This window comes from Pinus tabuliformis, chromosome 4_1 (genome assembly GCF_031772625.1).
Source record: "Pinus tabuliformis cultivar Carrire ecotype Pingquan chromosome 4_1, CPIR1, whole genome shotgun sequence".
NCBI lineage: Eukaryota > Viridiplantae > Streptophyta > Pinopsida > Pinales > Pinaceae > Pinus > Pinus tabuliformis.
This window is the reverse complement of record NC_142303.1, coordinates 350,085,286-350,109,505: the sequence shown is the minus strand read 5'-3', so window position 1 is coordinate 350,109,505 and position 24,220 is coordinate 350,085,286. Positions and strand designations below refer to the sequence as shown.

Sequence of the window (24,220 nt, the reverse complement as noted above, 5' to 3'; positions counted from 1 at the left end):
GAACACGTTAAGGCGGTGTGCAATAGTGAGGCTGTCCAAGAGGTGGAGGTGGTGCGTTGCCAAATGGGCGTAATTATCTCCAACAAGACAAAGAAATATCAAAAAATTTCTTCAAAGGAAGCGCATGTCTTGCCAATATAAATTACGGCTAGGCCAAATTTATCAATGAAACCTTGACTCATGACAAAAATTAAAAAATTACCAACTTAAGCATTTACACTAGCATTTGCATTAAATGCTGTAAAGGAAACACAGTAAGGCATAAATTGAAGAACAATTAGGACATGGGAATGGGCAAATCTAAATGAAATGTAGAGATGTAACAGAAATGAAATTGATTTAGGGTGCCTCACACTACTTTTTATTAATTATTGAATTAATATTGCATATAAATCATTGTTCATGACTATGAAGCTACCAAGTTGCTCAATAGGAAAGCTATAGCCAAAGGAGAGAAGAGGGAGGAAGAACACTATAAATTGTACTATAAATTGTACTTGTGAGTTAACTTGAATTTACTTTAAAATCATAGTAATTTAGTTTCAATTTGAATTTATTTATTTCTAAAGTTACTTTTATTCATAAAAATTAATTAATGGTTGTGTAAGCTTGAAAGTATGCTTTAAAATCATAGTAAACAATCTAATAAGATAAAGATGATTATTAGAACTAAATCATAATTTTAATTTGTTTTATTATTTAATTAATAAAAATAATTAGTCTCTCTCCAATAAGGTGAAGATGATTATTAGAACTAAATCATAATTTTAATTTTTTTTATTATTTAATTAATAAAAACAATTAGTCTCTCTTGTATCATACCCATGGTTGGGAATCTTCTGCATCTCATAACTTATCCCAAAAAAAATTCTACTCATAATTTGAATTTATTTATTTGTGAAGTCAAATTTATTCATAAAATTTTAATGGTTGCTTAACACTGAAAGTATGCTTTAAAATCATAATAATTTTAATTTTTTATTATTATTTAATTAATAAAAATAATTAGTCTCTCTTGTATCATACCCGTGGTTGGGAATCTTCTGCATCTCATAACTTATCCCAAAAAAAATTGTACTGATAATTTGAATTTATTTATCATTGAAGTCAAATTTATTCATAAAATTTTAATGGTTGCTTAAAACTGAAAGTATGCTTTAAAATCATAATAAATGAGTTTTAATTTGAATTTGTTTATTTCTAAATCACATATATTCATAAAAAATTAATAGTTGTAACACTGAAAGTATGTTTTAAAATCATTGTAAATAATCTAGTAAAATAAAGGTGATTTAATTTACTTTTTATTATTATTTAGTTAATTAAAATAATTAGTCTCTTATTCGGAATTCTATTTTTCTCCTCCTTATTCAGGTAAAAGAATTTATATTTCACATAATTCTGGGCCTTGCTAATTAAGACACAAGATAGGTATTGTCATTGGAGTTTATTCAGCTAAGGAGTCCAGGGATATTTGTTAAGGTTGACTCTTATCTTTCATCTTGGTAACCTGAACTCTTTATTTTTGACAATTTCTAAACCCAAACCCATAATTATATTATGTTTTATTAATGAAAATACAAAAACACAGTGTCCGTGAGGGTGAAAATGCGTATCAAATGCACGATTCTTCCATGCGGTTGAAGGATTTCTGGAAAATTGACGATTGTTTTGAAACGTTTTTGTTTTATTTTTTACTAGGGTTTCGATGGCTTGTTGGATTTACAATTTATAAGGCTATGTCATGTTGTGTTTCACTGTCTCTCTTCTTCTGTAGGTGGATCAAACTTATATGGATTATGTCTGTGGATCAAACTTCTCAAGTTAATTACATCTGCAAATTTCCTAGGACACATGTGCTAGCCGCTGTCTAGAACCTCTTTTTGAAATCTTCAGCCCTCATCAATGACACATGCTCTGATATGTTTGCTGAGGGTTCTTGTGAAAGAGTATTGAAATTACTTACGGTTATATGAATCTCTTGTTAGATCTGACGAGAAGACAAGGGTTTTTGGTATTTTTGGTTTCTTCATAGAGGATTATCATTGGGTTCCAATTTGCAAGGTTATTTTCCCTGGAAAAATGCTAGTAGCACGGATCTGTAGTTGTTCTCCATATTACTCAATTATCACGTTGATTTTCCTCTGAAATACTCTTTGGTGAATTTGAATTTTCAGTGTTAGATTTTGTTGGTGATAAATCTAACAACACTGATGGTTACAGGTGTTTGATTTGTCATTTCTGAAATCTAAATCATCTTTGCCAAAATCTGAGGAACGAGGTTTTTTTCAATCTAAATCATCTTTGCCAAAATCTGAGGAACGAGGTTTTTTTCAAGGTCCTTCTACCAGGAATCCTTGATCAGAGAATGCATTATATAGAGGCATAATAATTGAAATCGATTCCTGATTCCATGAGCTAAAATTGTTTGAAGCAGATTTTCCATTGAAACTCCCATCTCCATCTTTGTTTATTGAATATATCCAGCTCTTGTTTCTCAATAAGTTTGAGCATTATATTGACCTCAGATCTCACTGTTTTAATATCACAAGTGGCTACTCAGAGTGTACATTGCCCCTCAGAAAATAGAAAGGAAGCAATGTACAATTTTGTGTTGTCATGCCTCAGTAGCAAACTTAGAAGCACCATTACCTAAGAAGACCAAGCTTTTCTTTGGGTATCTGTGATATTTATCTTCAGATTAGGAGGCTCTACCAGTTTCTTCTCTTCAAGTTGTGATCCTAGGTCTGAAGCTTCACCTATAGCACTAATAGCTAAAAGCATTAACACAGGACAAAAACCTTTTGTGACAGATCCTTGACGATTTGTTGATGTTGTAAGAGTAACACTGATTGCATGACATTGACTTATGCGTGACTGTAACAATGATAGCAATGAGCATTCTATTGATTGGTTGTATATTGCATATTCATCACCCTCATTTCTATCTAATTCTATCTTTGTAAGCATGGCTATTTGCATACACAGTTCATTTCTAAGATTGTGAAAGATGGATTATTGGAAATAGTGAGCCAAAACAATAAGTCATATCTGAAGAGATTTCTCACCTTTGGATTGTTGAAGACTGATATGTTTGCTGAGGGTTCTTGTGAAAGAGTATTGAAATTACTTACGGTTATATGAATCTTTTGTTAGATCTGATGAGAAGACAAGGGTTTTTGGTATTTTTGGTTTCTTCATAGAGGATTATCCTTGGGTTCCAATTTGCAAGGTTATTTTCCCTGGAAAAATGCTAGTAGCACGGATCTGTAGTTGTTCTCCATATTACTCAATTATCACGTTGATTTTCCTCTGAAATACTCTTTGGTGAATTTGAATTTTCAGTGTTAGATTTTGTTGGTGATAAATCTAACAACACTGATGGTTACAGGTGTTTGATTTGTCATTTCTGAAATCTAAATCATCTTTGCCAAAATCTGAGGAACGAGGTTTTTTTCAATCTAAATCATCTTTGCCAAAATCTGAGGAACGAGGTTTTTTTCAAGGTCCTTCTACCAGGAATCCTTGATCAGAGAATGCATTATATAGAGGCATAATAATTGAAATCGATTCCTGATTCCATGAGCTAAAATTGTTTGAAGCAGATTTTCCATTGAAACTCCCATCTCCATCTTTGTTTATTGAATATATCCAGCTCTTGTTTCTCAATAAGTTTGAGCATTATATTGACCTCAGATCTCACTGTTTTAATATCACAAGTGGCTACTCAGAGTGTACATTGCCCCTCAGAAAATAGAAAGGAAGCAATGTACAATTTTGTGTTGTCATGCCTCAGTAGCAAACTTAGAAGCACCATTACTTGAGAAGACCGAGCTTTTATTTGGGTATCTATGATATTTATCTTCAGATTAGGAGGCTCTACCAGTTTCTTCTCTTCAAGTTGTGATCCTAGGTCTGAAGCTTCACCAGTAGCACTAATAGCTAAAGACCTTGACACAGGACAGAAACCTTGTGTGACAGATCCTTGACGATTTGTTGATGTTGTAAGAGTAACACTGATTGCATGACATTGACTTATGCATGACTGTAACAATGATAGCAATGAGCATCCTATTGATTGGTTGTATATTGCATATTCATCACCCTCATTTCTATCTAATTCTATCTTTGTAAGCGTGGCTATTTGCATACACAATTCATTTCTAAGATTGTGAAAGATGGATTATTGGAAACAGTGAGCCAAAGCAATAAGTCATCTCTGAAGAGATTTCTCACCTTTGGACTGTTGAAGACTGATATGTTTGCTGAGGATTCTTATGGAAGAGTATTGAAATTACTTACAGTTATATGAATCTTTTGGTAGATCTGACGAGAAGACAAGGGTTTCTGGTATTTTTGGTTTCTTCATAGAGGGCATCATTGGGTTTCAATTTGCAAGTTTATTTTCCCTCGAAAAATGCTGGTAGCACGGATCTGTAGTTGTTCTCCATATTACTCAATTATCACAATGACTTTCCTCTGAAATAATCTTTGGTGAATTTGAATTTTCAGTGTTAGATTTTGCTGGTGATAAATCTAACAACAGTGATGGTTACAGGTGTTTGATTTGTCATTTCTGAAATTTAATCATCTTTGCCAAAATCTGAGGAACGAGGTTTTTTTCAAGGTCCTTCTACCATGAATCCTTGATCAGAGAATGAATTATATAGAGGCATAATAATTGAAATCGATTCCTGATTCCATGAGCTGAAATTGTTTGAAGTAGATTGTCCATTGAAACTCCCATCTCCATCTTTTTCTATTGAATATCTCCAGCTCTTGTTTCTCAATAAGTCTGAGCATTATATTGACCTCAGAGCTCACTATTTTAATATCACAAGTGGCTACTCAATGTGTACATTGCCCCTCAGAAAATAGAAAGGAAGCAGTGTACAATTTTGTGTTGAATATTTTGTAGTTAATACTTTTCCACAGATTTTGGATCTGAAACATACGTAATATCTCTATAAAAAAGATGAAAAGACATATGTAATATCTCTATAAAACAAATTAAAAAAAGGACAAAGGGTTCGGTTTCAGAGAGAAAAAATTACTGTGTAAATTTGAGATTAATTGAATCTGATGGACCAAAAATTCTTGATTTTATGGTCCAAACATTCTTGAGATGCTACTTTCCTATCTGTTTCTTTATGTTGAATTTTTTTCTTTCTAGGTGATTTTATTTTATATGTAATCTTCAATCTTTTATTGAAAGTAAATATTTTGAAATTTATCATTGATTTCCTATTTTCTTACAATCAAATACTTTCATTTTTGGAAAGCAAATATTTTAGAATTTATCATTTTTGGAAAGCAAATATTTTAGAATTTCTCATTGATGCTTTATTTTCTTACAATCAAATACTTTCATTTCCTTCTAAATCTACTTTAGAATTCATCCTCGTTGGATGCTCTACTGTAGTAGACTATCATCCCCATTCAACTTTCAACTACACCGATAATCTAAGAAAGTTTCATCTATCCCGCTTTTAATATCTATGGCTAGGTAATGGAGGATCTATCAGATTTCTTGCTAATTATCATGACTGCATGCTTAATGGATATTTCAATCTATCCTACAACATTTTAACCCTTAATATCCCTAATATCCATACGCAGGTAATGGAGGATCCATCAAATTTCGGGCTAATTATCATGACTCCATGCCTAATGGATATTTCACTCTGTCCTACAACATTTTAAATGGATCCATCAGGTTTCTTGCTAATTATCATAACTCCATGTCCAATGGATATTTTACTGTTTTACAACATTTTAAATCTTATCGTACATAATATCTAGCCATTATACTGATTAAATAACAAGTTATTGAGGTAACACAAGGTGACTCAGTTATGAGAGATAACTCTCTCTAATCTGGAAAGGTCCACTTCCAATCTAAAACTAATTCAATGTTACCTTGGGATTTTCCTTTTCACAGCTCGGTAAAATTCCCAATGATAACATGTACTTTAAACCATTAATAATAAATTCTATTAATTATGACAATTAAAATGATGTACTTTAAACCTTTAATGTAAATGTAAGTACAAATTCTATTAATTACCACCATTAAAATGACCTAATAATAGATAGTAGGAATATTGGGTGGAACCCACTTGTTATAATTCTATTAACTCCACCCATTTAAAAATATCACCATTATTGATATTAATTGTTAGATTCACTGGAATGTAACTTATGGTTAAAAACTCTGCAAGTTACAACCTAATATGAATATTCACCATCAATCTCAACTCACTCTGACTCTTCAATATATCAAAAGTGTAAGTTGACTTTAAGTTCTATGTATGTTACGATATGGTATGAATATAGACCTTCAATCATGGTTTTCTAGTGAGTACAAAATTCATTTTGTTGCCCCTATTCATAGGGATTTTCTAGGGAAATGGATAGTTCAATTGGGAGGAAGAAATATATAACGTGTGGGAAAACAAATAAAAGGTTACGAGAAAGCTCACCTTCCATTGAAGAGTATAATATGGGCAAGTGTTGCAACAATAGCAAATAAATTTCACAAATACATTAAAAAAACATAAATTGTGTTTTAAGCTCAGAGTTGTGCTTTCAAAGTACAAGCCAAGATGTATTGTTATTAAGTACTCGTTGCTTTCTACAGTTAAACCAGGTATATAAGAAAATATTTTGGGGAAAATTACTACTACCTGAGTTTCACCTCAGATCAAAGGGTACCATAAATAATTAACTTGGCCAAATTACCAATTTAGCTTGTGCTAGACTCAATTTATAATAAAAACATCACACAATGCCAAAGTATAGAAAATAATTATCATGATGTATTTTGAGGAGCATAAACGCAGGGGGTGCACCATACATATCATAAGGGTTGCAATCCAAAAGTAACATCAAGGAAAATATACAAGATATATAACCCTACCTGCTCTAGCCATAGCAAGAACTCGAATCATTAAATAAAAACACTTGAATTTAAAAATAAAAATAAAAAGTACTTTGCTTTTGTCCAAAGCTGGAAAAAATGCTTTTGAATTACAGTTGCTAACATATATTCAAAATCCTGCAGTCTGAGCCCTCATCAAAATATACCAAGACTATATATTCTCAAACAATACTCAATAAGCAAATCATTGCTTGCCGATTTTAAAATTGCACTCAGTACAATACCATGCAAAGCAAAGGAGTTCACCTCACATAAATAGATAAAAGCACATAATACTAAGCAACTGATGGTTTTGATCCAGTTGAAACACGGGATGCTCTCTTTCTTGCCAAACTCTCACTCCTGCGATCACGCTGCTCCTTCAACCTTGAAGCAAGGAGATTTTGATATTCAGCTGCCTCGCTCTTGGCCTTAGCAATTCTTTTTTTCTTTTCTGCAATTCTAGCACACTTCCTTTGCAGAGTCAATGGTGTTACAAGCCTCTGAATCTTTGGAGCTTTGCTCCGTGTCTTACCTGAAAATAGAAAAATAAGAGAAAATGAATTCTTAGATGACATCATACTTACTACTATTAAGATGCACTTAGTCAATATAGGTGATGTTCCCAAAAGAAAAAAATTGTACAAAACAAATCAAATTAGGAGAAATTAACGCTAACATAAGGTACAATTGTAGACCTGATTTAGATTGAAAAGTTCCACAGTATGTGTTGACATATTTCCTAACATCATCCTCTTTGGAAAGATTGAACAATTTTATAATTTTGGATGCCCTTTTAGGTCCCAGCATCCTTGGTTTTTCAGTGTCCGTTAGACCCGGAAGATCATTTTCTCCTACAGACAGAAGGTCCACAAATTCATGCAAGCAATATAGGGGATCAAGAATTGCAACATATCCACATCAATGAAATAAACATATTTAGTAGTTACCCTTCTTGAGAATGACCAGGTTCAAGACAGAAAGATCAGGGCTAACAATGCATCCCCTAACAAACTTTCGTCTCCTCTCACCATTACGCCTTCCATACCCACTAAAGCAGGGGGTGCCCAGAGAAAGAGAATAAATATTGATCTGAATAATATACTAAATTGCTGGTATGAAACTATACGATAACATATCATACAAGAATAAAATTCTGAAGATGAATATTTTACCTCTGTGCAACAACAGGTGTATACGACCTGGAGTAAGAACTCCTTGTTTCATGGGAAAACCCTGCTTATCACATCCTCCCATAATTTTAAAGACATATCCCTTGAACTCCTGGAAGGTGACGGCACAACATATTACAACTAGTTACAAAATTTCCCAAACATGAGGTCCAGTTACAGAGGGATAAAGATATATTAATCACAATAATAAAAAAATGATAAATCAACCCATACCTCTCCAAGGGCATCACCATTAACCTCCTGTGCAAGCCTCTTATCATAAAATGCACGAGTCTAGTTCACTTCAAATAACCAGCTCTATTACAACCCAATGGGCCATCAAAAAAAGCATAAGCTCACACTTGCTTTACTGGCATGGGTAGGCATGGGTCTGATCTGATTTCTACAACTATGATCCATAGGTTCTCTCTCACATATTTACAGCAATAAAAATAAACTCTGGAAAGCCCCCTGAAGCACATATCATAGACACAAAAATCAGAGCGTGTAGATGAAACAGAAAGCCAAGGCACAAAACCTGCAACAGGACACGTGAGATCATCTCCCAATCACCTCCAGACTGCGATAGACCCGCATTTCTGATGGTGAAGACAATAATAATAAGCAAACCTCCCTGCTGCTACAACAGAAAAATCATGACAGGGTTACTGCTTGAAAGATGGAGGAAAGGAAAGAAGTTAAGTCTCAGAATCATGAGCTGAGGTATTATCGGGCTTGGTGACCTTAGAAAACCATCCGGGAACCTGCATCTCAAATAAACTGAAACGGTTGCACAGCCTATATAATTTTGCCAAATTCAGAAACCCAGCAAAGCAAAATTTATTATGCCAATATCAAAAAAGAGAAAACAATAGAACAAAGCTAAGTAAAAACGTATTTCATGTATATGAATACCATAATTGGGATGGAGATTGGATAAGGATTCTTTGCGGTTTTGTGGGCTTCTTTTATCAACTTTTTTTAGCCATTATAATCAGTAATATTATAATTGCAAATTGATTTTAATCACTACTATTGTAACTTCAAAACTTACTAATGCAACCTCTTGTATTACATAAAACCTAATCAAAATTTTGAATTAGCCCCATGTGACTGATGCATCAAAGGCTACTCTGTCCTTTAGACATGTCCAAGGGTTGTCAGGAGGCAGAGAGTCCACATCACAAATATTCTCTATACCTGTCAGCATCCACCATGTAATGCAGAGATTGATTGTACCTGCAACTATTGTGCCCACAAGCTGTGTACATCCACAAGTTAGCCCCTGGACTCAAATATAATTAATAAAAAATTGAACCCCATGAAAAAATGATACTTATGGTTTATAAATTATTTTATAAGATTGAACACTATAGAAGAAGTGAAAACTGAAAACTATAAGAGCCACACCTAAGCAACATACATGCAACGTGGAGGAATCTTCATGTAGTGCCCAAGCTTCAAGTCTACAAGAAAAGAAAGAGCATGTACTATACTAATCCTTCCATAAGTCTTGAAAAGGATATTGGCAATTGGTTTTCCAGGCAATAAGTACCCAATAATAAATTCCGCAACAACATTGTAACCTGGTTGCTGTTTTCACAACAATAGCAAATAAATTTCAGCACGAACCTAGTTCACTTCAAATAACCAGCTCTATTACAACCCAATGGGGCATCAAAAAAAGCATAAGCTTACACTTGCTTTACTAGCATGGGTAGGCATGGCAAAGGTTTTGATGTACTGATTTCCTTTTATGTACTCTTGGAAGGCAAGATAACTGCATCTCTTCCAGTATCAGTTTTGTTCAGAAATGAAAAAGGAAACAACATAAGCTCATTTTCTTTCAGTTTTAGAAAATTTTATTGATCTCTGGAAGTAGCATGGTTTTCTGGTGAGTACAAAATTCATTTTGTTTCCCCTATTCATAGGGATTTTCTGGGGAAATGGATAGTTCAATTGGGAGGAAGAAATATATAATGTGTGGGAAAACAAATAAAAGGTTACGAGAAATCTCACCTTCCATTGAAGAGTATAATATGGGCAAGTGTTGCAACAATAGCAAATAAATTTCACAAATACATTAAAAAAACATAAATTGTGTTTTAAGTTCAGAGTTGTGCTTTCAAAGTACAAGCCAAGATGTATTGTTATTAAGTACTCCTTGCTTTCTGCAGTTAAACCAGGTATATAAGAAAAGATTTAGGGGAACATTACCACTACCTGAGTTTCATCTCAGATCAAAGGGTACCAAAAATAATCAACTTGGCCAAATAACAATATAGCTTGTGCTGGACTCAATTTATAATAAAAACATCACACAATGCCAAACTATACAAAATAATTATCATGATGTATTTTGAGGAGCATAAAGGCAGGGGGTGTGCACCATACATATCATAAGGGTTGCAATCCAAAAGTAACATCAAGGAAAAGATACAAGATATATAACCCTACCTGTTCCAGCCATAGCAAGAACTAGAATCATTAAATAAAAACACTTGAATTTAAAAATAAAAATAAAAGGTACTTTTCTTTTGTCCAAAGCTGCAAAAAATGCTTTTGAATTACAGTTGCTAACATATATTCAAAATCCTACAGTCTGAGCCTTCATCAAAGTATACCAAGACTATATATTCTCAAACAATACTCAATAAGCAAATAATTGCTTACCGATTTTAAAATTGCACTCAGTACAATGCGATGCAAAGCAAGGGAGTTCACCTCACATAAATAGATAAAAGCACATAATACTAAGCAACTGATGGTTTTGATCCAGTTGAAACACGCGATGCTCTCTTTTTTTCCAAACTCTCACTCCTGCAATCACACTGCTCCTTCAACCTTGAAGCAAGGAGCTTTTGATATTCAGCATCCTCGCTCTTGGCCTTAGCAATTCTCTTTTTCTTTTCTGTAATTCTAGAACGCTTCCTTTGAAGAGTCAATGGTGTTACAAGCCTCTGAATCTTTGGAGCTTTGCTCCGTGTCTTACCTAAAAATAGAAAAATAAGAGAAAATGAATTCTTAGATGACATCATACTTACTGTTATTAAGATGCACTTATTCAATATAGGTGATGTTCCCAAAAGAAAAAAATTGTACAAAACAAATCAAATTAGGAGAAATTAACGCTAACATAAGGTACGATTGTAGACTTGATTTAGACTGAAAAGTTCGATGGTATGTGTTGACATATTTCCTGGCATCATCCTCTTTGGAAAGATTGAACAATTTTATGATTTTAGATGCCCTTTTAGGTCCCTGCATCCTTGGTTTTTCAGTGTCCGTCAGACCCGGAAGATCATTTTCTCCTATAAACAGAAGGTCCACAAATTCATGCAAGTAATATAGGGGATCAAGAGTTGCAACATATCCACATCAATGAAATAAACAGATTCAGTAGTTACCCTTCTTAACAATGACCAGGTTCAAGACAGAAAGATCAGGGCTAACAATGCATCCCCTAACAGACTTTTGTCTCCTCTCACCATTACTCCTTCCATACCCACTAAAGCAGGGGGTGCCCGGAGAAAGATAATAAATATTGATCCGAATAATCTACTAAATTGCTGGTATGAAACTATACGATAACATATCATACAAGAATAAAATTTTGAAGATTAATATTTTAACTTTGTGCAATAACAGGCGTACACGACCTAGAGTAGGAACTCCTTGTTTCATGGGAAAACCCTGCTTATCACATCCTCCCATAATTTTGAAGACATATTCCTTGAACTCCTGGAAGGTGATGGCACAACATATTACAACTAGTTACAAACTTTCCCAAACATGAGACAGTTACAGAAGGATAAAGATATATTAATCACAATAATAACAAAATGATAAGTCAACCCATACCTCTCCAAGGGCATCACCATTAACCTCCTATGCAAGCCTCTTATCATAAAATGCACGAGTCTAGTTCACTTCAAATAACTAGCTCTATTACAACCCAATGGGGCATCAAAAAAAGCATAAGCTCACACTTGCTTTACTGGCATGGGTAGGCATGAATCTGATCTGATTTCTACCACTCTGATGCATAGGTTCTCGCTCAGATATTTACAGCAATAAAGATCAGCTCTGGAAAACCCGCTGAAGCATAGATCATAGACACAAAAATTAGAGTGTGTAGATGAAACAGAAAGCCAAGGCACAAAACCTGCAACAGGACACGTGAGATCAGCTCCCAATCACCTCCAGACTGCGATAGACCCACATTTCTGATGATGAAGACAAAAATAATAAGCAAACCTCCCCGCCGCTGCAACAAAAAAATCATGATAGGGTTACTGCTTGAAAGATGGAGGAAAGGAAAGAAGTTAAGTCTCAGAATCATGAGCTGAGGTATTACCAGGCTTGGTGACCTTAGAAAACCATCCGAGAACCTGCATCTCAAATAAACTAAACTGGTTTCACAGCCTATATAATTTTTCCAAATTCAAAAACCCAGCAAAGCAAAATTTATTATGCCAATATCAAAAAAGAGAAAACAACAGAAGAAAGCTAACAGACACCCAAAATATAGCCATGCAACAGCCTGGAAAATACTGGACAATTTAATCTGGTCTAGAACTGTGCTTAAGACCATACATGCATAAGATCTCAAATCTGTCAGCAGCCAGTCTAGACCTTAGGCCATGGTGAGAACGCAAATGCGTAATAAATATGGAGTCAATTTCATCCCTGAGCTTCTTCACAAAAGAAAAAACAAAAAAAATCTTAAGAGAGCTCATTGCCAGAGATCCATGGAAAAAAAACTAGTGAAGACATTAATAATCCTATACGGATCTGATTGATGTCTTGTGACCGAAACCCAGATGTAAATCTACGCCTAAAACACCTAAAGTGATGCTAGAAAAACAAGAAAACTTCCAGGAACAAAATTGGATCGGGATATCACAAAAGAACTGCTTCAGAATCTCTGTGGAGGAAAAGTCATTTGCTTCAAGGGTCAAATAAGTTGGTCTTGGGATTTTATCAAAATCTTTATAGGATTCCTTGCAATGGTTTTTGCCTGCTCTTTGAGGCTGCAGTATAGTAGTATCTACACATGGGTCTGATTTGATTTCTACAACTTTGATCCATAGGTTCTCGCTCAGATATTTACAACAATAAAGATCAGTTCTGGAAAACCCCCTGAAGCACAGATCATAGACACAAAAATCAGAGCGTGTAGATGAAACAGAAAGCCAAGGCACAAAACCGGCAACAGGACATGTGAGATCAGCTCCCAATAGGCATGTTATGTGGGTATTTCACCGTTAGGCATAAATTCCATGGCAGCCATGAAACAGAAGTACCCAGATAGAAAATCAACCAAAAACACCACTGAGCAAACAAGATAGCAGGCATCTGCAAGGCAACAACCCATGAAAATCAACACATGAGCACTAAAAGTTCATAGAAATGTAGAAAATCACGAGGCAATCAATATGAAACTTGGCCAAACATTCACGATAATAGAAACCCATAAGGAAAATCGCTAAATAACCAACACCCACCTAGATCCCCAGGCCCGAAACCTTAAAAAAACAATTGCAAAAGGCACACCAAATCCAAAGCAGAATCACCAAATCACCATTTACAGCTCGGAATCATTGAAGTCATGAAGTAATCACCATGCTATAAGCAGCCTTAGCTCCCAGCGATGGCGATGGGTGTGATGACGCCCAAAATCTGTGCCTTGTCGCTGATTTTTGAGAGTAGATTAGCAATTCTAACTCTCGTGTGCCGAGGGGCACTAGAAGCCCAGTAATCTTCAGATCTGCAACACCCACAAATATGCCTCAATTTCAACACAAACACGGGCAAAATAGGCACTACCTACAATGGCAAAATCTCATAGAACTTACGTGTGAGAACCAGAAGAGGCGATGGCGCAGAAGAATTGGAGACTGCGGCTATTGAGTCCTTCATCTCGACATCTTGAGTAGCCATCCTAGGCTTGCTCGTTAAACTTGAAATGGACCATTTTCAACTGTAAATATGCCGAGATTAATGGAGGTGAAACGGTGTTAACCATACCCACCCTTACCTAAACGATTCTTTCCTTCGCATTGAGGGAAACATAGAGCATCACAAGGATCAATGGTTCAAGTCTTTGTAATCGTCTAACATCTAATCGTATGGTGTCCAAGGGTGACAGGTAGGCAAAAAGGGGGATGGATTTCAGAGGGAAACGCCTTACAGTGTAATTATTCTCTATTCTGCAATGAAAAATCCCTTTCCAACTTCATAAATCAAGATACCTCTGACAAACGATTCTTGATACTATCCTACCGTCTACCCATATGATACTCTTAAGCCACCAAATCAATCTCACTTTAGTGAATCATTTTGTCCCCAAACTGAAGTCTTTCGATGTGTCGTAGAATAATTTCTAGTTGCATTTTGGGCCATATATTAGAGAGGACTTTGCCTCAGTCCGTGTAGGTAGAAGTGAAATATTCTTGAATTTACATTTTCATTATTTCGAAATTGCAATAGGCACATATTTGGGGATATTTAGATAAAATCACACTCAAAAGATTACAATCTAGAAAAAAAAATGGATTAGAATAAGATGTTTTTTAGGTTTGGTTGACACAACCAAAACATTCTAAAATGAAGCAATTTAGTTATTTTAAAAGCTTATTTTAACTGTAGTTAATATTAGCACAACCGTGGTTGAAATACATTAATATACCTTTCTTTCCACCTTTTAATGTTGTTGAGTATGCAACGTGAAAATTGACTTTGACTTATTTCAACCACTTTATGAATGTGGTTTTGCTATTTACCATGAAACTGACGAGGGTGAGCTAGTAGGTTATGGATAATTATTGTTAAATATGTTCAATTATGCCTCAGGGTTTATTATAGTCAACAATAGTTGACTATGGATGACCATGGTTTTCCATATCCAATTATAGACTATGATAGATTATGATTGACTATGGATCATCATGGATGTTCATGATTGACCATGATTACCCATTGTTCACAAGAGCTAACTAAGGTTTACCATGGTCCATGTTGACCATACTTGACTATGGTTGGCCCAGTTAAATATGGTTGACACTATAAACCACCTATAAACCTAGTAAAACTAACAAAACTAATAAGCTTTGATCAACCTAGTAATCTTATGTTAACCTAGTAAACTTAGTAAACCTAGGTCAACCTTGTTAATGGTTGACTATTTGACTCTAGTTTACCAAGGTTGACTATGGTTGACCTGGTAAACTTACTAATTATACATAAACCTACTGAACCAAGGTCAACTTAATAATTATATGTCAACTTAGTAAACTTGTGTCAACCTAGTCATCCTAGTAAATCTAACAAACCTAGTAAACTTAATCAACCTAGTAAAGCTAGGTCAACAAAGTAAATTTAACCTAGGTGAACCTAGTAAACATAGTAAATCTAGTAAACCTAGTCAAACTAGTAAACGTATGTCTAACTACTAAAATCAAGGTAAACATAGTAAACCTAGGTCAATATAATAAGCCTATGTCAACCTAGTAAATCTAGTAAACCTAGTTAACCTACCAAACCTTGTAAACCTAGGTCAATATAATAAGCCTATGTCAACCTAGTAAATCTAGTAAACCTAGTTAACCTACCAAACCTTGTAAACCTAGGTCAATCTAGTAAACTTAGATCAACTTATTCAATTTTGTAAACATAGATCAACCAACTAAATCTAGTGAATGTTATAAACTTAGGTCAACCTATTGAAACTAAGTGATCATAATAAACTTGGGTCAACCTAGTAAACCTAATAAACCTAGTAAGCTTTGGTCAACCTAGTAATCCTAGGTCAACCTATTAAGCTTAGGTCAACCTAGTAATCCTAGGTCAACCTAGTAAACCATAATCCAATGTAATAAATGTAGGTTAGCCTAGTAAATCTAGGCTAACCTAGATCAACTTGGTAAAATTCGTGAAATTTAGATCAAACCTTGCAAACCATGTTTACTTTAGTAAGCCCAGGTAAATATATTAAAGATATTAAATGTAAGTTAACCTAATAGACCTTGGTAAACCCAATAAGCCTAGTAAACCTAGTAAACCTAGTAAACCTAGTAAACCTATGTCAACCAAAGTGAAGCAAGTAAAACTAGGTCAACTTGGTAAACCTAGAACGACATGTCAACCTAGTAAAACTAGCAAAAAATGGTAAAGCTAATAAACCTAGGCCCACATAGTAAACCTACGTTGACCTAGTAAATCTAGTAAACTTATTAAATGTAGGTCAACCTAATAAAGCTAATTCAACCTAGTAATCCTTGTAAACTTCATAAACCTTAGTCAACCTAGTAGACATGGGTCAACCAAGTCAAGCTACTAACCATGGTGAACACAGTTGACTATTATTGTCAAAGTTGATGATGGTTAACATAAACATGTTGAACATAGTCGACTATTGTTGACGTAGTTGATGATGGTTAACATAGTAAACCCAATACACCTATGTTAACCTAGTCATATTAATCCTAGTTCAACCTAGTTAACTATGGTTGACAAGTTGACCATAGTTGGCCATGGTCTACTATGATCAACCTAGTAACCATAGATCTACCTTATAAACCTAGGTCAAGCTAGTAAACCTAGGTTAATCTAACAAACCTAATAAAACTATATCAACCTAGTAAACCTAATAAATCTTGGTCAACCACATTAACCTAGTAATTCTAGTAAACCTAGTAAACTTTATTCAACATAATAAACCTAGTAAAGCTAGTAAACCTAGGTTAACCAGGTTAACATATGTCAACATAGTATATCTAATAAACCTAGTTAATCTATTAAAGTTTATAATTCTAGGTTAACCTAGTAAATTTAAGTCAACCTAGCAAAGCTAGATCAACCTACTAAATCTAGTAAACCTAGTAAACCCAAGTCATTCTAGTAAAACTATAAAATTCAGTATATAATAAAACTATGTTGACCTCGTAAACCATAGTTCAACATAATAAACCTAGGTCACCTAAAAAATGTAAGGTATCTTAATAAAACTATGTAAATGCAATAAACCAACTAAACATAGTAAACCTAGCAAAGTCATGTCATCTTTGGTTAAATTGGTAAACATAGTAAACTTAGGTCAACCTAGTAAATGTAGTAGAGCATGGTTAAGATAGTAAACCTAGTAAAGGTAGGTCAATTAATAAATCTAGGTCAACCTAGACAACCTAGTAAACTTAAGTAAACCTAATAAACCTATCAAATGTAGGTAAACCTATGTCAACGTAGCCCAACCTAGTAAACCTAGTTGAACTTGGTAAACCTAGTAAACTTAGGTCGACCTAGTAATTTAGGTCAACCTATAAAATCTAGTAAACCTAGAAATTGTAGGTAAACATGGTAATTCTAGTAAACGTAGTGAGATTAGGTCAAATTAGTAAAGCTAGGTTAACCTAAAAAACATAGGTCACCCTAGTCAACCTAGTAAACCTAAGTCAACCTAGTAAACCTAGGTCAACTTAGTAAACCTAAGTCAACCTAGTAAATATGATAAACCTAGATAAACTTAGTAAACCTGGTAAACCTGATAAACTTAGATCAACCTAGTAAACCGTGGTTATCATATCAAGACTATATCAATATAGTTAATTATGGTTGATCATGGTTAACTATTCTTGACCTAATAAACTTATGTTAACCTAGTCAACTACGGTTGACCATGGTTAGCTATGATTGACTTAGTAAACATAGGTCAACCTAGTAAACCTAAAAACCTAGTTCATATCACAAAGACATTTATTGTTTATCAAATTGTGACGTTATTTTTTTTTCATCACAATGTGACACCATTTGTCCTTTGCTATTTTGAAATGTTGTTTGTTGTTTGTCACATTTCGATATCATCTTAGTGCGACACTTTTTGTTGTTTGTCACATTGGGAACAATATTAAACTCAACACCCATGGTGAGTATGGTTTTCCATGGCACCCATGTTGACTATGATTGACCATATTAACCATAGCTAACCATACTCAATCATAGGTCACATGTGTTAATATATAGATTAATGCATAGCTAATATGTTATCAATGTGTTAATGTGAAAAGTTATGTATTATTAATGTCTTATGAATGTGTTAATGTGTAGATTCATGTATTATTAATATCCATGGTCATTGGATTTTCCACATTTTTAGATCTTGTTGGGTAAAACAATTTATGGTTATGCATCTAATATTTGAATTTTTCTCTTGTTCTAGATAGATAATTGTTTGTTTTCCTTAATGTTATCGATTTCATGATCTTTTAACAAAATATATTTTCATAAACATTAATTCATTATCCTGGACATTTTCTTAATATCTAGATAAGTTTAGTGGTCCTAAAGTTCTTTTATTTCAGAAAGGATTCAACAAACAAAAAAGTTGAAGATCACCCTAACAAAAATTTTGAATAGATTAATGAATTTAAACAATATTACCTCATACCCATTATAATCACTATAATCTCCATTGAAGTTAAAAATATTTTAACTTCCTCACCTTGTAACAATCTACTTTTAAATATTCATTCATAATTGTTAATTATTATTAACTTATAAGTTATAAATAAAGTTATATTATTAATGTAGGTTACTAAGGTTATATACAACTTATTTACTTATTGTTATTATTATTATAAAAATACTTTTACTATATAAATTGCTTAAAATTGAATACTTATTTTTAAATATGATATATTGATGCAGGAGCATCAACCATACGCAAGTCATTTGGTCTCGACCCAAAAAGGGTCATGAAATCTTCTAAGCAGGAAGGGATTTCTCTCATAAACAAATTGTACAAAATTAGGAAATTGTAGTGGGAATCTAGGTTGCTAATATAGCCATGTGGTTCAGTGTAATAATGCCAATCATTAGGCTAAGGTGTTGGTTAATTTTAGTGGTCGTCCAAGTGGGTCTTTGTCAATGTAACAAGTGTAGAGTTAGGAATCTTGTAGTTTTAGGTTACTGGACAAATGTCCCATTTTTTATTGTTTTGTTGAGATATTTTATAGCCAATGATGTATATATAAAGTGTGTGTGCAGAAATGTGATGCAGTCTCTCAGGGATTAGAGGCTTAGCAATATGGAGAGGTAGATAAGGCTCCCATAGAGATAGGATCTCGTGAGAAGACTCGACTAAGAGACTTTGTAATTTTTCGTTGTAAATATGTTCTGAGTAGTAATAGAACCATTCCTATTACCCTTTGTGTAATTGAATTGGTGTGGATATTACTATTCTGGATAATTTGAATATCTTTATGGTATTTAGTTGAGGTTGCATATGAAGTTTTTTTGAATTGACAATATATCCAAAATAAATAGTTTTGTCGAAGGTCGATAATCTTAGTAGAGGTGATGCTAATAGAAAAATATCACAAGAGATAAATATAAAAGGATAACTAACTCATGCAAATTAAGAGCTCACGAAATCCAAGAGGGAAGAAGAGCATATGAGGAAAAAAATCACTGTGGAAAAAATTGAGGTCTCATGAAAGTGCAGGGAAGAAGGAGGTGATTTTTAGTTATAGGTAGAGTGGCAGAGAAATAGGAGCATAAGAAGAAGAAGCTGAGTATCATTACAAAATAAGTGTACAGTAAGGGGATTTTGGGTACGAGAGAAAAGTTTCAGAAGGTAGAACCATATTGAGAAGGACCATAGGTCATTAAATTGACCAAAGAGGTGAAGGGTGTCAGATATGGAGCAAGCATGGTGCTTGGTCTCTATAGAGATTCATTAATTAAAGTGAAGTATGATCAAAATTCCCTTGCACATCCATAATTCAAGGTAGGGAAGCAAGGCCAAAATTTAGTAGATGGCTCAAACATTTCCTTGAGAACCTACCTAAGGAGGGCCCTTACGAAAGAAGAGGTTGAACCAAGTGTGGATTTGTACATTCGAGTGTTAAATCCAACTTAAAAAATGAGAGGTGATCCAACCGACTGACCCCAAGCAAGGTCACAATCCAAACTCCCATGGGCCATTGATTTCATTCATGGGGGCGCGATCATTGTTTGGACTTTGTTATGTAGTCGAGATGGGAAGTGCCTCGACCCCTGACTACTATTGGCTTGGCCAGAGAACCTTGTGTGGTGGATGGACCCTAGATTTGTTTTAATGTTGTTATTATATACATTAATTGGGTATAGAAATTCGTAGAAGGGGTTTCTTACTGTAAGGTTTATATTTTTGCATTTGATTGGAGGTTGCCTATAATTTTTAGTTGAATATTAAATTAAATATTTTTTCTACTTTCACTATGAGAAGTGGTATTAGAGTGTAGAAGCTCTTTTTGAGAATTGACATATAAAGGGAGATTAAAAATACCAACCAAGAATTGTTGAAGAAAAATAAGATTGGAGAATTGAAAGAAAACACAGGGGGGAAGAACAGGGAGGCAAAGAAGATTACTCATGAAGGAAAGAGCAGAATTGGGAATAGGGTAGTCAAAATAGAAAAAAGGAGGAGAATAACATCCAATATTAGAATTGAGATTGTTGCATCTCAGAGGTAAAAGGCCCAACATGTAATTGGTTTTATGCTTTATAATTAATTTGTGAGTGTAGGTAGTAGCAAATACAAATAGAGATGTTGTGTAAGAGGAATATGGGCATGTGTAGAAGGTACAACAACCAGAGAGGAGCAAGGAGTGATTAAGAGGTTTAATGAGAGGTAACCAAGAGGGACACCAATAGCTTGGGTGAGGTGAGGAATTCAGGTAACAAGTAAGGTTAGGCTTGTTACAGAGCTAGGTTGCATCTCATGATGAACATGGAGAACCTCATGCAAAATAGGAAGGAGATGACCATTATTGTTCATGATGAAGGTTCAAGTAAAAGCCACAACAAAAGAGAGAAAGGTGCCAAGGGAAATGGTATGGGGAGAAAATTGAGCCAAGAGTAATTTGATAAGAAGATTGTTGAGTTAAGGACAATACTTAGTGAGATAAGAAAGTTTCTACAAGAGAGGGAGGAAGCCTGGATGTGGAACTCAAGGAAGGAGGTCAAAATACCTATCAAACAAAAGGATTTAAAAAAAAATCCCTAAAAGACAAGGAGATAGGGAAAAGGAGTAAAAATCCTTTGATAAAAGTCTGGATGTATGAGATCACAACAGTTGAGCCTAAAAAAGGAGTAGTTTGCTATTTGGAATCAGAAGAAGGATCACTCCTTGAAGATAAAGAGAAGAGACTAATTAAAGGTTTCATGGACTATGGGATAAGTCTAACCCAACAAGTGGTTCAAGGAGCTTTAGTAGAGGAAAAATGGCCTAATATTTTTAAAACTAATCAAATATATTTATGTGTAGGCCATAAGAATGATAAGAAGGGCATCCATGTGAAGTTTTCATGGAGATTTTGGATGGAGGAATAATGTTACAAAATATTATAGGAAGATAGAATCAATGTTTTGTTATAATGAAGGTGGAGAAGAAGCCCTATGCAAAAAAGGAAGGATTGGTGAGGAAGACAACAAAGGAGGTATGAAGACCTCATGTTTTGAATCTAACAAATTATGTGTGAATTTTATAAGTGAAGAACATATATAGGATGTCCAAACTAATGAATGCACAAAGATGGCTTCACAAAAGTAGAAGCAAGGAAAAGTAACAGAAAGTATGAGGTCGGATTATCAAACTTGCCGCACAGAGGTTGAAGGAAATTTTGGAAGGTTGTCACAAAGGAAAGCAAAAACGAGGAGCTAGAATGTCAATACACCTAGAAGGGTGAGAGAAAGTGAAATATAGCTATTAAATTGTCACGATATGAACAACAAATGGAATTCCTATAGGTTTGGATGAAAAATCCCAAAGTTGGAGAAGATTGCATAGGGAGTGCAACCAAAGAATTGGGGGAAGCTGAAATGCTCAAATAATTAAAGTCGTGTAATGATTTATGGTGAGCAGATTGTTGAGGGTATAGTTGTAGGAGAAAAATAAGGAAAACAGGTGTTTTCAAGAGAAGAAGGAGAGGAGAGTAATGATACTCATTCGTCGCATGAAAAGGTATTTCATTTGCAATCAAGGAGCATGGAGAAAAAAATTGCCTTGAGAAGAAGCCAGTAGTTTTCAATGGTATATTTTGGTGAGGGTAATAATAGGAAGGAAACTTTCTGCTACAAATTCATAGTGTGAAATAGGGTATTTGTAGAGAAGATTGTCAATTTTCTACCATACAAAATGGGAGAAATATGGTGAATTGAATATTGAAGCCCTGAAGATATTGGATAGTCTAACTAGTACAAACACTCTAGATCAGCAAAGAATAAACATGTACCAGTAAGAAGTTAGACTGGACATGGAGGTTGATGAGATAATGGTGATGAAGATAGAAGTACCTAGGGAATGGTACAATGATGAGGAAAGAACCATTAGTTTCAACACTTCCAAATCATCCACAACACCCTCAGGAGACATGTCATCCACTCAGACATCCTGTCTCGAAGTCCCACTGATGTTTTAATCCTTTTAACCCCTGGTCACTCTGATGCTCTAAGTATGACATAAGCTAGAATCCAAAGTCACTCTCACAAGCCTATGTGCCAGTGTCCCTAGATTCTTTCCAGCAAACCTATGCCAATGTCCCTGGGATTTTAGCCACTTTTCTAGCCCACAATACCGGCCTCTACCCACAACTTGTTACAATCTCCAGAATCCATCAAAGACATGATGACAAGATAAAAAAATCAATATTCGACCTTAGAACTAGGCTTGAGCATCACCAATTGGGACTGACATTCTGTCAAATATTTGGCATCAATGCAACCTACATGTCTAAGATACAAGACAAAGCATAAATGACTGAAAGAAGTTATGAAAAATAACCAGCAGGGTCACCACCTTCTTTGCTGAATGGTTATAACATCAATTAGGTATTTCATCCATCCCTTTAACAATTACAAGTAAATACATGAAATGATCAATATAAGGACCAATCATATAACCATGCTTATAACCAACATAAAATCATATAAATATCGGAGATACAACTAGCATTAAATCCACATATAAACAAGTGAAAAAGTAAGAGAAATTACCTTTTATTGATCATAGGCAAATCTAACCAGGTTCGGGACTTCCACGTACCACTCGATCGTAGAAATGGCTGAACCAAATATTTCTTTCAGCCAATCACCCCCGTGCCATATTCCAAGCATGAATGTGGGATCTCATAGAACAACCAATCCAAGAACCATCAATGGAATCCAGAGGTTAAACCACATCCACCCTCACCAAACCGTGATCACACCTCCGATCACAACCAAACCAAACTTGGAATGCCATCTGGAATCCATCATTATCCTTGAGGAATTTTTCGTCTCCTTGTCTCTCAAGCTTTACCGTAATCCAAAACCCATATCACTAGTCCCTAAATCGAGAATTCTCCATCAGGCTTTACTATGTATCCTGGAAAAACCAATCAAGGGATTCGTAGGACTTCTCAAATGAACCTTGAGACCACCTTTGCCCTGAATTTCAAAATATATCCAGAAAATAGAAGCTGAAAACCGAGATAAGCATCCCAACATACCATGGCATCCAGAAAAAGGAAAGGCTAGGCTGAAAACCACTATCATAACTTGACAAAACCTTGCTACCGACAACAAGAGAAACATACACCAACATGCTAATCCATGAATGTCCAAACCAGTTAGGAAATCACACATGCAAAAGGTTACCTGTAGGTATTCCTACTGAAGCTTCTTGATCCTGCTTTCCTTCCTTCATCCAAAACTAGAGTGCTCTAAGAAAACTCTAAGTGTCCAAGAGTGAGAGTGAGAGAATAATGAGAGAGCTCCAAATTTTAACTAACAAAAAGTTACCAACTGATCCTCAGAAGAATTTTTATTAATGAGGCCTCTAATTTCTTCATTTTCCATTGTTTTCCTTCAATTTCCTCCTCATAAGCAACCTACGAACTTTCACCTTTCTTTTCTCCTAATTTCCTTTATTTCGTAAGTAAATGTGCCAAAATGCCTTTTTTCCTTTTGATGCCTTTGCCTTAGCCTTTGCCAATTTTCCTTAAGCCAAAATACACATCTAATGATGCCCACTAAGATATTGTTTCCAAACATTCATCTTGGAATAAGTGTCCCTTACCCGTGTTCTTATTTTTCCTTTATTAACTTTTAT

At 34.6% G+C, this 24,220-nt stretch overlaps 1 protein-coding gene across 1 annotated transcript; it reads right to left on the bottom strand.

Moving 5' to 3' along the window:
* Positions 1–7,091: 7,091 nt before the first annotated feature.
* Positions 7,092–8,376, bottom strand: LOC149175726 (small ribosomal subunit protein eS6-like). The gene is made up of 5 exons (XM_089422950.1): positions 8,326–8,376; positions 8,097–8,203; positions 7,870–7,988; positions 7,618–7,773; positions 7,092–7,454 (listed from the first exon to the last, which is right to left on the bottom strand). The coding sequence occupies exons 2-5, from the start codon at positions 8,174–8,176 to the stop codon at positions 7,216–7,218; spliced, it is 594 nt and encodes a 197-aa protein (XP_089279076.1). The 5' UTR covers positions 8,177–8,203; positions 8,326–8,376; the 3' UTR covers positions 7,092–7,215.
* Between the last annotated feature and the right edge of the window lie 15,844 nt (positions 8,377–24,220).

Bases quoted from the DNA above. Each gene is read 5' to 3' on its own strand.
- LOC149175726 (XM_089422950.1), bottom strand. From the start codon at position 8,176: ATGGGAGGATGTGATAAGCAGGGTTTTCCCATGAAACAAGGAGTTCTT. The intron at 7,989-8,096 runs AGGTAAAATATT...TTCTCTTTCTCT, and splicing joins ATACACCTGTTGTTGCACAG to GGGCACCCCCTGCTTTAGTG. The intron at 7,455-7,617 runs GTCTACAATTGT...TTCTATTTTCAG, and splicing joins AACTTTTCAATCTAAATCAG to GTAAGACACGGAGCAAAGCT.